At 46.1% G+C, this 14,088-nt stretch overlaps 1 protein-coding gene across 3 annotated transcripts in view; it reads left to right on the top strand.

The window, feature by feature from the left end:
* The window catches only part of LOC135548041 (angiopoietin-1 receptor-like), a 76,327-nt gene that overhangs the window by 47,948 nt on the left and 14,291 nt on the right, over positions 1-14,088 (top strand). For all 3 annotated transcript variants that reach the window (XM_064977237.1, XM_064977236.1, XM_064977238.1), the window contains 6 exons: positions 3,775-3,909; positions 6,734-6,846; positions 7,102-7,282; positions 7,622-7,719; positions 7,866-8,103; positions 13,136-13,296. In XM_064977237.1, the coding sequence (XP_064833309.1) occupies positions 3,775-3,909; positions 6,734-6,846; positions 7,102-7,282; positions 7,622-7,719; positions 7,866-8,103; positions 13,136-13,296 (926 nt within the window). The remainder of the gene's footprint in view (positions 1-3,774; positions 3,910-6,733; positions 6,847-7,101; positions 7,283-7,621; positions 7,720-7,865; positions 8,104-13,135; positions 13,297-14,088) is intronic.

The raw sequence follows: 14,088 nt of genomic DNA, 5'->3' as shown, positions 1-14,088 counted from the left end.
AGGTAAAGCCCCGCCTTTTCTCGGCTCACTGGTCACCAGAGCAGCACCCACAGTTAGCACGCACTCCAACAGTTATATTTCTATTGTCACCCCCGAAGCCAATTCCTCCTTTGGCCGCCATTCCTTTCAGTTCTCTGCTGCCTATGACTGGAACGAACTGCAAAAATCACTGAAGCTGGAGACATTTCTCCCTCACTAACTTTAAGCACCAGCTGTCAGAGCAGCTCACAGATCACTGCACATAGCCCATCTGTAAATAGCCCATCCAAGTACCTCAGCCCCATATTGTTATATTTTATTTATTTTTCTCCTTTGCACCCCAGTATCTCTACTTGCACATTCATCTTTTGCACATCTATCACTCCACTGTTTAAATGCTAAATTGTAATTATTTTGCCACTAAGGCTATTACACTATTTAATGCCTCCCCTTGCGTTATAGGACGCCGATTCTAGATGTAATTTTGGATAGACTGTAAACTCACCTTCCAGACACCTGGGTGTTTGTAGTTGTCCACGTATTCTACGTCAGAGCCGTCCAGAGTAGTGATGCTAGACGGGCGGGCAGGTGCGGGCAGCGATCGATTGAATAGTTTTACTTGCATTTAAGAGCAGTTTTTAAGAGCAGTTGGAGGCCACGGAACGAGAGTTGTATGGCATTGAAGCTCATTTGGAGGTTAGTTAACACAGTGTCCAAAGAGGGGCCAGAAGTATACAGAATGGTGTTGTCTGCGTAGAGGTGGATCAGAGAATCACCAGCCGCAAGAGCGACATCATTGATGTATACAGAGGAAAGAGTCGGCATGAGAATTTAACCCATTTGGCACCCCATAGAGACTGCCAGAGGTCCGGACAACAGACCCTCCGATTTGACACACTGAACTCTATCAGAGAAGTAGTTGGTGAACCAGGTGAAGAAATCATTTGAGAAACCAAGGCTGTTGAGTCTGCCAATAAGAATGTGGTGATTGACAGAGTCGAAAGCCTTGGCCAGGTCGATGAATACGGATGCACAGTACTGTCTCTTATCGATGGCGGTTATGATATCGTTTAGGACCTTGAGCGTGGCTGAGGTGCACCCATGACCAGCTCTGAAACCAGATTGCATAGCGGAGAAGGTACGGTGGGATTCGAAATGGTCTGTAATCTGTTTGTTAAATTGGCGTTCGAAGACCTTAGAAAGACAGGGTAGGATAGATATAGGTCTGTTATTAGTTTGAGTGTCACCCCCTGTGAAGAGGGGGATGACCTTTGGGAATCTCAGACGATACGAAAGAGAGGTTGAACAGGCTAGTAATAGGGGTTGCAAAAATTTCAGCAGATCATTTTAGAAAGAAAGGGTCCAGATTGTCTAGCCCGGCTGATTTGTAGGGGTCCAGATTTTGTAGCTCTTTCAGAACATCAGCTATCTGGATTTTGGTGAAGGAGAAATGGTGGGGGCTTTAGCGGAGGTGCGCTTGGGCAATGAAAAGGCTATGAAAAGCTGACTGACATTTACTCCTGAGGTGCTACCCTGTTGCACCCTCTACAACCACTGTGATTATTATTATTATTATTAGTATTATTATTATTATTTGACCCTGGTGGTCATCTATGAACATTTGAACATCTCCATCTCCACCCGGCACAGCAAGTAGAGGACTGGCCACCCCTCATAGCCTGGTTCCTTTCTAGGTTTTTTTCTAGGTTCTGGCCTTTCTAGGGAGTTTTTCCAAGCCACCGTGCTTCTACACCTGCATTGCTTGCTGTTTGGGGTTTTAGGCTGGGTTTCTGGACAGCACTTTGAGACATCAGCTGATGTAAGAAGGGCTTTATAAATACATTTGATTGATTGATACCCAATATTGAAATTGCACCTTGTGCATTCTACTATTACAACTATCAAGAGTAAGTTGAACGCCGGACTAAGTTCAGTAAAAAAAAATTAAGAAAAGTTTTTTGGAACTGCTATACACTACAGACATGACCTCTATACACTACAGACAGGAACTCTATACACTACAGACAGGAACTCTATACACTACAGACAGGAAGTCTATACACTACAGACAGGAACTCTATACACTACAGACAGGAAGTCTATACACTACAGACAGGAACTCTATACACTACAGACAGGAACTCTATACATTACAGACAGGAACTCTATACACTACAGACAGGAACTCTATACACTACAGACAGGAACTCTATACACTACAGACAGGAACTCTATACACTACAGACAGGAAGTCTATACACTACAGACATGAACTCTATACACTACAGACAGGAACTCTATACACTACAGACAGGAACTCTATACACTACAGACAGGAAGTCTATACACTACAGACATGAACTCTATACACTACAGACAGGAAGTCTATACACTACAGACATGAACTCTATACACTACAGACAGGAAGTCTATACACTACAGACAGGAAGTCTATACACTACAGACAGGAAGTCTTTATTGATGTTCAGTGCTCCCATGGATCCGTTCCTCAGATTAGGAGAGCAAATACATGAGCAGGCCTTTATAATGAATAGGATTATGTGGACAGGGGCGGTGGGGGTGGGATCCTAGAGCAGCTCTTTTAGTCTGATAGTCCCTGGTCTCAAAGGAAGGATAATGATTTGCTAAATGTTATCCATGAAGTGTGACAGAGCTATCACGTTCCTGTGAGCTTCAGTAAACATTTCCTGAAATGAATCCCACTTGTCTTCATGACCGTACTGAACAATTATAATGATGTCATCTGTGTGCTATTGTGATTTGGAAACTACTATTCATTGGTTCCAGAATGTCCCCTACCACGTATGTTTTCTTTGTATGTAGAAACTATTGGCAACAGCATCATATGGAATCATTGAGGGATGTAAGTGATGATTTTCTCTCCCTGTCCCTCTCTCTCTTCCTCCCTCTATTTCTCTCTCTTCCTCCCTCTCTCTCTTCTTCCCTCTATTTCTCTCTCTCTTCCCCACTCTCGCTCTTCCTCCCTCTATTTCTCTCTCTTCCCCACTCTCGATCTTCCTCCCTCTATTTCTCTCTCCCCTCTCTCTCATCCATCCCTCTATCACTCTCTTTCCCCTCTCTCTCTTCCTCCCTCTATTTCTCTCTGTCTTCCTCCCTCTCTCTCTTCCTCCCTCTATTTCTCTCTCTCTTCCCCACTCTCTCTTCCTCTCTCTATTTCTCTCTCTCTTCCCCACTCTCCCTCTTCCTCCCTCTATTTCTCTCTCCCCTCTCTCTCATCCATCCCTCTATCACTCTCTCTACCCTCTCTCTACCCCACTCTCTCTCTCTCTCTCCCTCCCTCTATTTCTCTCTCACTCCTCTCTCTCTCCCTCCCTCTATTTCTCTCTCTCTTCCCCACTCTCTCTCTCTCCCTCCCCCTATTTCTCTCTCTCTCCTCTCTCTCTTCCTCCCTCTATTTCTCTCTCCCTCCCTCTATATATCTCTCTCTACCCTCCCTTTCTTTCTCACCCCCATCTCTCTCCCCCTCTTTCTCTCTCTCCCCTCTCTCGCCCCCTCTCTTTTTCTCTCTACCCCACTCTCTCTCCCTCCCTCTATTTCTCTCTCACTCCTCTCTCTCCCTCCCTCTATTTCTCTCTCTCTTCCCCACTCTATCTCTCCCTCCCTCTATTTCTCTCTCCCCTCTATTTTCTCTCTCCCCCCTCTCTCTCCCTCCCTCTATATATCTCTCTCTACCCTCCCCTCTCTCTCTCTCTCCCTCTCTCGCCCCTCCCTCTCTTTCTCTCTATCCCCCCTCTCTTTCTCACTCCCTCTCAGTGGTTGGCCCAGTAGTGAAGCTAGAGAACCTGTCTCCAATGACCCACTACACCACCTTCATCCAGCTGAGTCGCCATGGCGCCGGAGGGGCGGGGTTTCCCGGTCCAGAGGCCAGCTTCTCCACACAGATGCTTGGTGAGAACCATAGAACCATACAATCCATAGAATTAGAATGGCTTTGAAAGAACCATAGAACCATACGATCCATAGAATTAGAATGGCTTTGAAAGAACCATAGAACCATACGATCCATAGAATTAGAATGGCTTTGAAAGAACCATAGAACCATACGATCCATAGAATTAGAATGGCTTTGAAAGAACCATTGAACCATACGATCCATAGAATTAGAATGGCTTTGAAAGAACCATAGAACCATACGATCCATAGAATTAGAATGGCTTTGAAAGAACCATAGAATTATAATGAACGAACATTCTAGTTCTGTGGTAAGAACCACCCCAGTAACCTTATTCAGATGCTGGGTAAGAACCATCCCAGTAACCTTATTCAGATGCTGGGTAAGAACCACCCCAGTAACCTGGGTAAGAACCACCCCAGTAACCTTATTCAGATGCTGGGTAAGAACCACCCCAGTAACCTGGGTAAGAACCACCCCAGTAACCTGGGTAAGAACCACCCCAGTAACCTGGGTAAGAACCACCCCAGTAACCTGGGTAAGAACCACCCCAGTAACCTTATTCAGATGCTGGGTAAGAACCACCCCAGTAACCTGGGTAAGAACCACCCCAGTAACCTGGGTGAGAACCACCCCAGTAACCTGGGTAAGAACCACCCCAGTAACCTGGGTAAGAACCACCCCAGTAACCTTATTCAGATGCTGGGTAAGAACCACCCCAGTAACCTGGGTAAGAACCACCCCAGTAACCTGGGTAAGAACCACCCCAGTAACCTGGGTAAGAACCACCCCAGTGACCTGGGTAAGAACCACCCCAGTAACCTGGTAAGAACCACCCCAGTAACCTGGGTAAGAACCACCCCAGTAACCTGGGTAAGAACCACCCCAGTAACCTGGGTAAGAACCACCCCAGTAACCTGGGTAAGAACCACCCCAGTAACCTGGGTAAGAACCACCCCAGTAACCTGGGTAAGAACCACCCCAGTAACCTTATTCTTAATCTCAGGTCGTATATATTACATTACCAAAAGTATGTGGACAGCTGCTCGTCGAACATCTCATTCCAAAATCTTGGGCATTAATATGGAGTTGGTCCCTGTTTTGCTGCTATAACAGCCTCCACTCTTCTGGGAAGGCTTTCCACTAGATGTTGGAACATTGCTGCTATAACAGCCTCCACTCTTCTGGGAAGGCTTTCCACTAGATGTAGGAACATTGCTGCTATAACAGCCTCCACTCTTCTGGGAAGGCTTTCCACTAGATGTTGGTACATTGCTGCTACAACAGCCTCCACTCTTCTGGGAAGGCTTTCCACTAGATGTTGGTACATTGCTGCTATAACAGCCTCCACTCTTCTGGGAAGGCTTTCCACTAGATGTTGGAACATTGCTGCTATAACAGCCTCCACTCTTCTGGGAAGGCTTTCCACTAGATGTTGGAACATTGCTGCTATAACAGCCTCCACTCTTCTGGGAAGGCTTTCCACTAGATATTGGAACATTGCTGCTATAACAGCCTCCACTCTTCTGGGAAGGCTTTCCACTAGATGTTGGAACTTTGCTGCTATAACAGCCTCCACTCTTCTGGGAAGGCTTTCCACTAGATGTTGGAACATTGCTGCTATAACAGCCTCCACTCTTCTGGGAAGGCTTTCCACTAGATGTTGGAACATTGCTGCGGGGACTTGCTTCCATTCAGCCACAGCAGTATTAGTGAGGTCGGGCACTGATGTTGGGCGATTAGGCCCTGCTCGCAGTTGGAGTTTCAATTCATCCCAAAGGTGTTCGATGGGTTTGAGGTCAGAGCTATGTGCAGGCCAGTCAAGTTCTTTCACACCAATCTCGACTAAACATTTCTGTATGGACCTCGCTTTGTGCACGTGGGCACATTCCCCAAACTGTTACCACAAAGTTGGAAGCACAGAATAGTCTAGAATGACATTGTATGATGTAGAATTAAGATCTCCCTTCTCTGGAACTAAGGGGCCCGAACCATGAAAAACAGCCCCAGACCATTATTCCTGCTCCACCAAACTTTACACTATGCATTTGGGCAGGTACACCTGCATCGCTTGCTGTTTGGGGCTTTAGGCTGGGTTTCTGTACAGCACTTTGAGATATCAGCTGATGTACGAAGGGCTATATAAATACATTTGATTTGAGGTAGCGTTCTCCTGGCATCCGCCAAACCCAGATTAGTCTGTCAGACTGCCAAATGGTGATTCATCACTCCAGAGAAGGTGTTTCCACTTCACAATAACAGCACTTATTAAAGTTAACCGGGCAGCTCGAGCAGGGCAGAAATTTGACGAACTGACTTGTTGGAAAAGTGGCATCCAATGACGGTCACTGAGCTCTTCAGTCAGGCCGGCAATATTTGTCTATGGAGATTGCATGGCTGTGTGCTCGATTTCATACCTGTCAGCACAGGTTTGGCTGAAATAGCTGAATCAGTAATTTGAAGGTGTCCACATGCTTTTGTATATATAGTGTAAGCATTGAGCTACTACATCAAGATGTTTCTCTATAGACACAAGGAATGTTCCTCTGATCTTGACCTAACAGATGATACATGGAGGCCTTATAGGAACCTGATTTATCGCTAGCCTCTGAGTTACATAACTAACCCCATAAACAATGAGATTTTAGACTGGTTGCCCAAGGAATTTCACTACTAAATCAACTGACCTATGGCGGGGATCCCAGTCTCCCAATGACCTATAACCCTCAGACATGGTTGTAAACTCCTATTACCGTTAGACAGCCATGTATCAGGGTTAAATTACCTCAACGACCCCTTCCTTCCTTTCCCCTCCTCCAGACCTCCCGCTCCCCTCGGGGGTGAGGCTGGTCCCTGAATCCCAGACCTCCCTGGGTCTGTCCTGGGACCGTGTGATGGGGCCTGGGTCGGCTACAGAAGACTGGACCTACCAGGTAAGTGTCCCCGTGTGGCTCAGTTGGTAAGAGTGTAGTGTTAGCAATGCCAGGGTTAAGGGTTCAATTCCCACCTGGGTTACATACACTAATATGTATACACTCACTGTACTGTAAGTTGCTTTCTGGTTAAAAGCATCTGTTATAGTATGTGTGTTGTTTTGTCTGTTGTAAGACCTATGTCAGCACCACTTCACCAGGTCAAATGTCCTGGTACGAATAACGTATGACTCTATGATATTATTCTGTCACCAGGTGGAGTGTGTTCAGAGCTCGGACCCTGGGACCATTAAGACCTACCAGCTCCCATCCAACTCCACTGGCCTCAAGTTGCCAGACTTGAAGCCCAGACACAAGTATGAGTGCAGGGTGAGGATAATGACGGTGTCAGTGGGACAACACAGCCAGCCTGTCTCTGCATGGACACTCAGCAACGGTAATGACTTAAAAAAAAAAACTACACTTGATCTGGTTTAACAACTTAGGACCGATGGAAGATGATCTGCCAGATGAAAAAGAAAAATGAACACCAGAGATTCTGATCTTATTGACTACAGTGATTAGGTTTGCTTGTTTTTATTTAAAAAAAAATAGCAGTGTATTGTTTTGTCTCTGTGTCTCGAGATTGCTACAGGGCTACTATGGGGCTATAGATGTCTTCTACATTTGAAAAAAAAATCCTACTGTATATACACAGCTAGAACAGCTTTCATTTCTTCAACTTCCCTCAAAGTGACCTACTGTAACACCTGTCCTATCCTGTGTGTTCTGTCAGAGTTGCCCCCTGCTCCGTCTGCCATCAGGGGCTGCAATGTAACAGATACCTCAGCCATCATTACCTGGTCTCTGGCCGAGGGTTACTCCATCTCCAAGGTCATTCATTGATTGATTATTTGAATTGATTTAAAAATACATATAAAGCAGCTCCAACCAGAGACAACATCGAACACTTTCTGAACAATTCACAACGAATTAGCACAAAAACAAACCGCCGGCCTTCTTTCCAATGTGCTCCTTAGGTGATGCTGCGTTTCCAAGACAACACCCTGGCCGACTACAGCCAGCTGGCAGAGATCAACATTCCTCAGCAGGGGGAGGGGCTACAGGGTCAGGTAGACAATCAGATGCAGTTCCAGCTGCGCGGTCTGAAACCTGACACTCCGTACCTGGTGGAGATCTGGTCCAAGAACAACATGGGAGAGAGTCTAGAGAAACCTCAGATCCCCCTCCAGACCATGACGCTACAGGAGAGCTCTCGTAAGTTATTTCCCCACAATACACCACACCAGTAAGTTATATACCCACAATGCATCACACCATTAAGTTATTTACCCACAATACATCACACCAGTAAGTTAGTTACCCACAATACATCACACAATTATGTTAGTTACTCACAATCAATAAAATATATATATATATGAGAGAGAGAGAGAGAGAGAGAGAGAGAGAGAGAGAGAGAGAGATCTAACAGACTGACCCTAGCCCCCCGACACACACTATTGCAGCATAAATACCGGAGGCTGAGACACTGTGGCCCCTTCTGACGATAACCCCGGGCAGGGCCAAGCAGGCAGGATATAACCCCACCCACTTTGCCAAAGCACAGCTCCCACGCCTCTAGAGGGATATCTTCAACCACCAACATACCATCCTGAGACAAGGCCGAGTATAGCCCACAAAGATCTCCGCCAGAAAGTTTTGGATTTTTGCAATGTTACGTAGATGGAAAAAGCAGTCCTTGAAACAGTCTCGATATGTTCGTCAAAAGAGAGATCAGGGTCCAGAGTAAAGCTGAGGTCCTTCACAGTTTTATTTGAGACAACTGTACAACTGTACAACCATCAAGATTAATTGTCAGATTCAAAAGAAGATCTCTTTGTTTCTTGGGACCTACAACTAGCATTTCTGTTTTGTCCGAGTTTAAAAGTAGAACATTTGCCGCCATCCACTTCCTTATGTCTGAAACGCAGGCTTCCAGTGAGGGCAATTTTCACCATGTTTCATCGAAATGTTCCACTGATGTCAGAAGGTGAATTCACCAATTTGTAAGTCGCTCTGGATAAGAGCGTCTGCTAAATGACTTGAATGTAAATGTAAATGTAAATGTAGAGCTGTGTGTCGTCCGCATAGCAGTGAAAACAATAGTGGTCCTAAAACAGAGCCTTGAGGAACACCAAAATTTACAGTTGATTTATCAAAGGACAAGCCATCTACAGAGACAAACTGATATCTTTCCGACAGATAAGATCTAAACCAGGCCAGAACTTGTCCGTGAATACCAATTTGGGTTTCCAATCTCTCCAAAAGAATGTGATGATCGATGATATCAAAAGCAGCTCTAAGGTCTAAGAGCACGAGGACAGATGCAGAGCCTCAGTCTGACACCATTAAAAGGTAATTTACCACCTTCACGAGTGCAGTCTCAGTGCTATGATGGGGTCTAAAACCAGACTGAAACGTTTCATATACATTGTTTGTCTACAGAGAGGCAGTGAGTTGCTGAGCAACAGCTTTTTCTAACAATTTTGAGAGGAATGGGAGATTCGATATAGACCAAGCACAGGAAGCAGCTCTTTCAGTAGTTTACTTGGAATAGGGTCCACTATGCAGCTTGAAGGTTTAGAGGCCATGATTAATTTCATCATTGTGTCAAGAGATATAGTACTAAAACACTTGAGTGTCTCCCTTGATCCTAGGTCCTGGCAGAGTTGTGCAGACTCAGGACAACTGAGCTTTGAAGGAATTTGCTTTCTAATGATCATGATCTTTTCCTCAAAGAAGTTCATGAATTAATCACGGCTGAAGTGAAAGCCATCCTCTCTTGGGGAATACTGCTTTTTAGTTAGCTTTGCAACAGTATAAAAAAAATATATTTTGGATTGTTCTTATTTTCCTCAATTAAGTTGGAAAAATAGGATGGATTAACAAGAAGTTAAGCTTTATTTTGATTTATAACACATATATTTTCAAGAATGTTAAATATTTTAATTGAGTGTTTTTGCATTTCGCGCTCCACAATTTCCCCCGGACGCCACCGTCCCACGTACCCTAGAGAAGTTAACTGATTTTGGAGGGTGGGGGGAGTCTGGTGTCCTTGGATTGGTGGAGGGAGTCTGATGTCCTTGGATCGGTGGAGGGAGTCTGATGTCCTTGGGTAGATGGAGGGAGTCTGGTGTCCTTGGATTGGTGGAGGGAGTCTGATGTCCTTGGATTGGTGGAGGGAGTCTGATGTCCTTGGATTGGTGGAGGGAGTCTGATGTCCTTGGGTAGGTGGAGGGAGTCTGATGTCCTTGGATAGGTGGAGGGAGTCTGATGTCCTTGGATAGGTGGAGGGAGTTTGATGTCCTTGGATAGGTGGAGGGAGTCTGATGTCCTTGGATAGGTGGAGGGAGTCTGGTGTCCTTGGATTGGTGGAGGGAGTTTGATGTCCTTGGATAGGTGGAGGGAGTCTGATGTCCTTGGATAGGTGGAGGGAGTCTGGTGTCCTTGGGTAGGTGGAGGGAGTCTGGAAGGGCATCTAAGAGTCTTTTGGTTGTCTGAGAATTTATAGCACAACTTTTGATGATCTTTGGTTGGGGTCTGAGCAGATTATTTGTTGCGATTGCAAATGTAATAAAATGGTGGTCCGATAGTCCAGGATTATGAGGAAAAACATTAAGATCCACAACATTTATTCCACGGGACAAAACTAGGTCCAGAGTATGACTGTGTCCGTGAGTGGGTCCAGAGACATGTTGGACAAAACCCACTGAGTTGATGATGGCTCCGAAAGCCTTTTGGAGTGGGTCTGTGGACTTTTCCATGTGAATATTAAAGTCACTAAAAATGTGAATATTATCTGCCATGACTACAAGGTCTGATTGGAATTCAGGGAACTCAGTGAGGAACGCTGTATATGGCCCAGGAGGCCTGTAAACAGTAGCTATAAAAAGTGATTGAGTAGGCTGCATAGATTTCATGACTAGAAGCTCAAAAGACAAAAACATAGTTTTTATTGGGGTAAATTGAAATTTGCTATCATAAATGTTAGCAACACCTCGGCCTTTGCGTGATGCGCTGGGGATATGGTCACTAGTGTAACCAGGAGGTGAGGCATCATTTAACACAGGAAATTCATCAGGCTTAAGCCATGTTTAAGTCAGGCCAATCACATCAAGATTATGATCAGTGATTAGTTCATTGACTATAATTGCCTTTGAAGTAAGGGATCTAACATTAAGTAGTTATATTTTGAGATGTGAGGTATCATGATCTCTTTCAATAATGACAGGAATGGAGGTGGTCTTCATCCTAGTGAGATTGCTAAGGTGAACACCGCCATGTTTAGTTTGGCCCAACCTAGGTCGAGGCACAGACACGGTCTCAATGGGGATAGCTGAGCTGACTACACTGACTGTGCTCGTGGCAGACTCCACTAAGCTGGCAGGCTGGCTAACAGCCTGCTGTCTGGCCTGCACCCTATTTCATTGTGGAGCTAGTGAAGTTAGAGCCCTGTCAATACATCATACCAGTCAATTAGTTACCCACAATACATCACACCAGTAAGTTAGTTACCCACAATACATCACACCAGTAAGTTAGTTACTTACAGTGCATCACAGCAGTAAATGAGTTACCCACAATACATCACACCAGTAAGTTAGTTACCCACAATACATCACACCAGTAAGTTAGTTACCCACAATACATCACACCAGTAAGTTAGTTACCCACAATACATCACACCAGTCAATTAGTTACCCACAATACATCACACCAGTCAATTAGTTACCCACAATACATCACACCAGTAAGTTAGTTACTTACAGTGCATCACAGCAGTAAATTAGTTACCCACAATACATCACACCAGTAAGTTAGTTACTTACAGTGCATCACAGCAGTAAATTAGTTACCCACAATACATCACACCAGTCAATTAGTTACCCACAATACATCACACCAGTCAATTAGTTACCCACAATACATCACACCAGTCAATTAGTTACCCACAATACATCACACCAGTAAGTTAGTTACTTACAGTGCATCACAGCAGTAAATTAGTTACCCACAATACATCACACAAAACCTCATATCCCCATCTGTACTATGACACCACAGGAATCATGGTCACGACGACCATGACCCAAACTCTCACTCTATCCTCCCCCCCATGCAAGAGTGCTCCCATAAATGACCCTACAAACCCTCGCTCCACCATCCACCCTCTGCTTAGTTCAGATTACCAACCAACAACCACCACTAAGTGTCTTGTGACAGACAACATGCAATAAATCAAGTAGCTGGCGAATGTGAAGTTTGATTTACAACCCGCTCAATGTGACATATCTGCTGGGGACTAAGTAGTAACGTTTCCAACAAATGACTATAGCCAACATATGTCCCTCTAAGCATTACACACTGACGAATGCTCCCGCAGTTTATTGCGCAACGTTTCGACCCAAATGTCTTCATCAGGCTAAAACCCACAGGAAGAGTTAAGCCAAGTTATTGGATGTGCATACACTATGTTTGAAACATATTCCACCTCCTCTCCTTCTCCTCCTACTCCTCCTCCTCTCCTCCTCCTCCTCTCCTCCTCTCCTCCTCCTCCACCTCCTCTCCCCCTACTCCTCCACCTCCTCTCCTCCTCCTCCTCCTCTCCTCCTCTCCTCCTCCTCTACCTCCTCTCCTCCTCCTCCACCTCCTCTCCCCCTACTCCTCCACTCCTCCTCCACGTCCTCTCCTCCTCCTCCTCTCCTCCTCCTCCTCTCCTCCTCCTCCTCTACCTCCTCTCCTCCTCCTCCACCTCCTCTCCCCCTACTCCTCCTCTCCTCCTCCTCCTCTCCTCCTCCTCCTCTACCTCCTCTCCTCCTCCTCCACCTCCTCTCCCCCTACTCCTCCACTCCTCCTCCACGTCCTCTCCTCCTTCTCCACCTCCTCTCCTCCTCCTCCACCTCCTCTCCTCCTCCTCTACTCCTCCTCCACCTCCTCCATCCTCCTCCTCCACTCTTCCTCCACCTCCTCTCCTCCTCCACCTCCTCTCCTCCTCCTCCACCTCCTCTCCCCCTACTCCTCCACTCCTCCTCCACGTCCTCTCCTCCTTCTCCACCTCCTCCACTCCTCCTCCACCTCCTCTCCTCCTTCTCCACCTCCTCTCCTCCTCCTCCACCTCCTCTCCTCCTCCTCCACCTCCTCTCATCCTCCTCCTCCACTCCTCCTCCACCTCCTCTCCTCCTCCTCCACCTCCTTTCCTCCTCCACCTCCTCCTCCTCCACCTCCTCTCCTCCCCCTCCTCCCCCAGGTCTGGCTGGGCTGGGCAGTGAGGGTAACATGTTGTTCTATGCCATCCTGGGTTCAGCTGGCATGACATGCATCACAATCCTACTGGCCTTCTGTATCGTCCTGCAGCTGAAGAGAGCCACCTTCCAGCGCAGCATGGTCCAGGCCTTCCAGAATATAGTGGTGAGTTCAGATCAATACATCTTGACTTATAACCCCCCTTTGGGCCAATCAAACAAAGTTGTCTTTGACTCTCAGGCTTTTCAGAACATACTGGTAAGTTGGGTTGGCCTGACTAACTCTCGCATTGTTTCAGAAAGCTTTGTGCAAGACAAGTTCACTCTTGAGGGCAATGAAGTATTTGACTCTACTCTACTCTACTCTACTCTATTCTACTCCACTCTGCTCTACTTTATTCTATTCTACTCTACTCTACATCAAATCAAATCAAATGTATTTATATAGCCCTTCGTACATCAGCTGATATCACAAAGTGCTGTACAGAAACCCAGCCTAAAACCCTAAACAGCAAGCAATGCAGGTGTAGAAGCACGGTGGCTAGGAAAAACTCCCTAGAAAGGCCAAAACCTAGGAAGAAACCTAGAGAGGAACCAGGCTATGTGGGGTGGCCAGTCCTCTTCTGGCTGTGCCGGGTGGAGATTATAACAGAACATGGCCAAGATGTTCAAATGTTCATAACCAATAATAATAAGGCAGAACAGTTGAAACTGGAGCAGCAGCACGGCCAGGTGGACTGGGTACAGCAAGGAGTCATCATGTCAGGTAGTCCTGAGGCATGGTCCTAGGGCTCAGGTCCTCCGAGAGAGAGAAAGAAAGAGAGAAAGAGAGAATTAGAGAGAGCACACTTAAACTCACACAGGACACCGAATAGGACAGGAGAAGTACTCCAGATATAACAAACTGACCCTAGCCCCCCGACACAGAAACTACTGCAGCATAAATACTGGAGGCTGA

The sequence above is a fragment of the Oncorhynchus masou genome, chromosome 11 (assembly GCF_036934945.1).
Source record: "Oncorhynchus masou masou isolate Uvic2021 chromosome 11, UVic_Omas_1.1, whole genome shotgun sequence".
Lineage (NCBI taxonomy): Eukaryota > Metazoa > Chordata > Actinopteri > Salmoniformes > Salmonidae > Oncorhynchus > Oncorhynchus masou.
The sequence above is the reverse complement of the archived record's forward strand: the minus strand, read 5'-3'. Positions and strand labels throughout refer to the sequence as shown.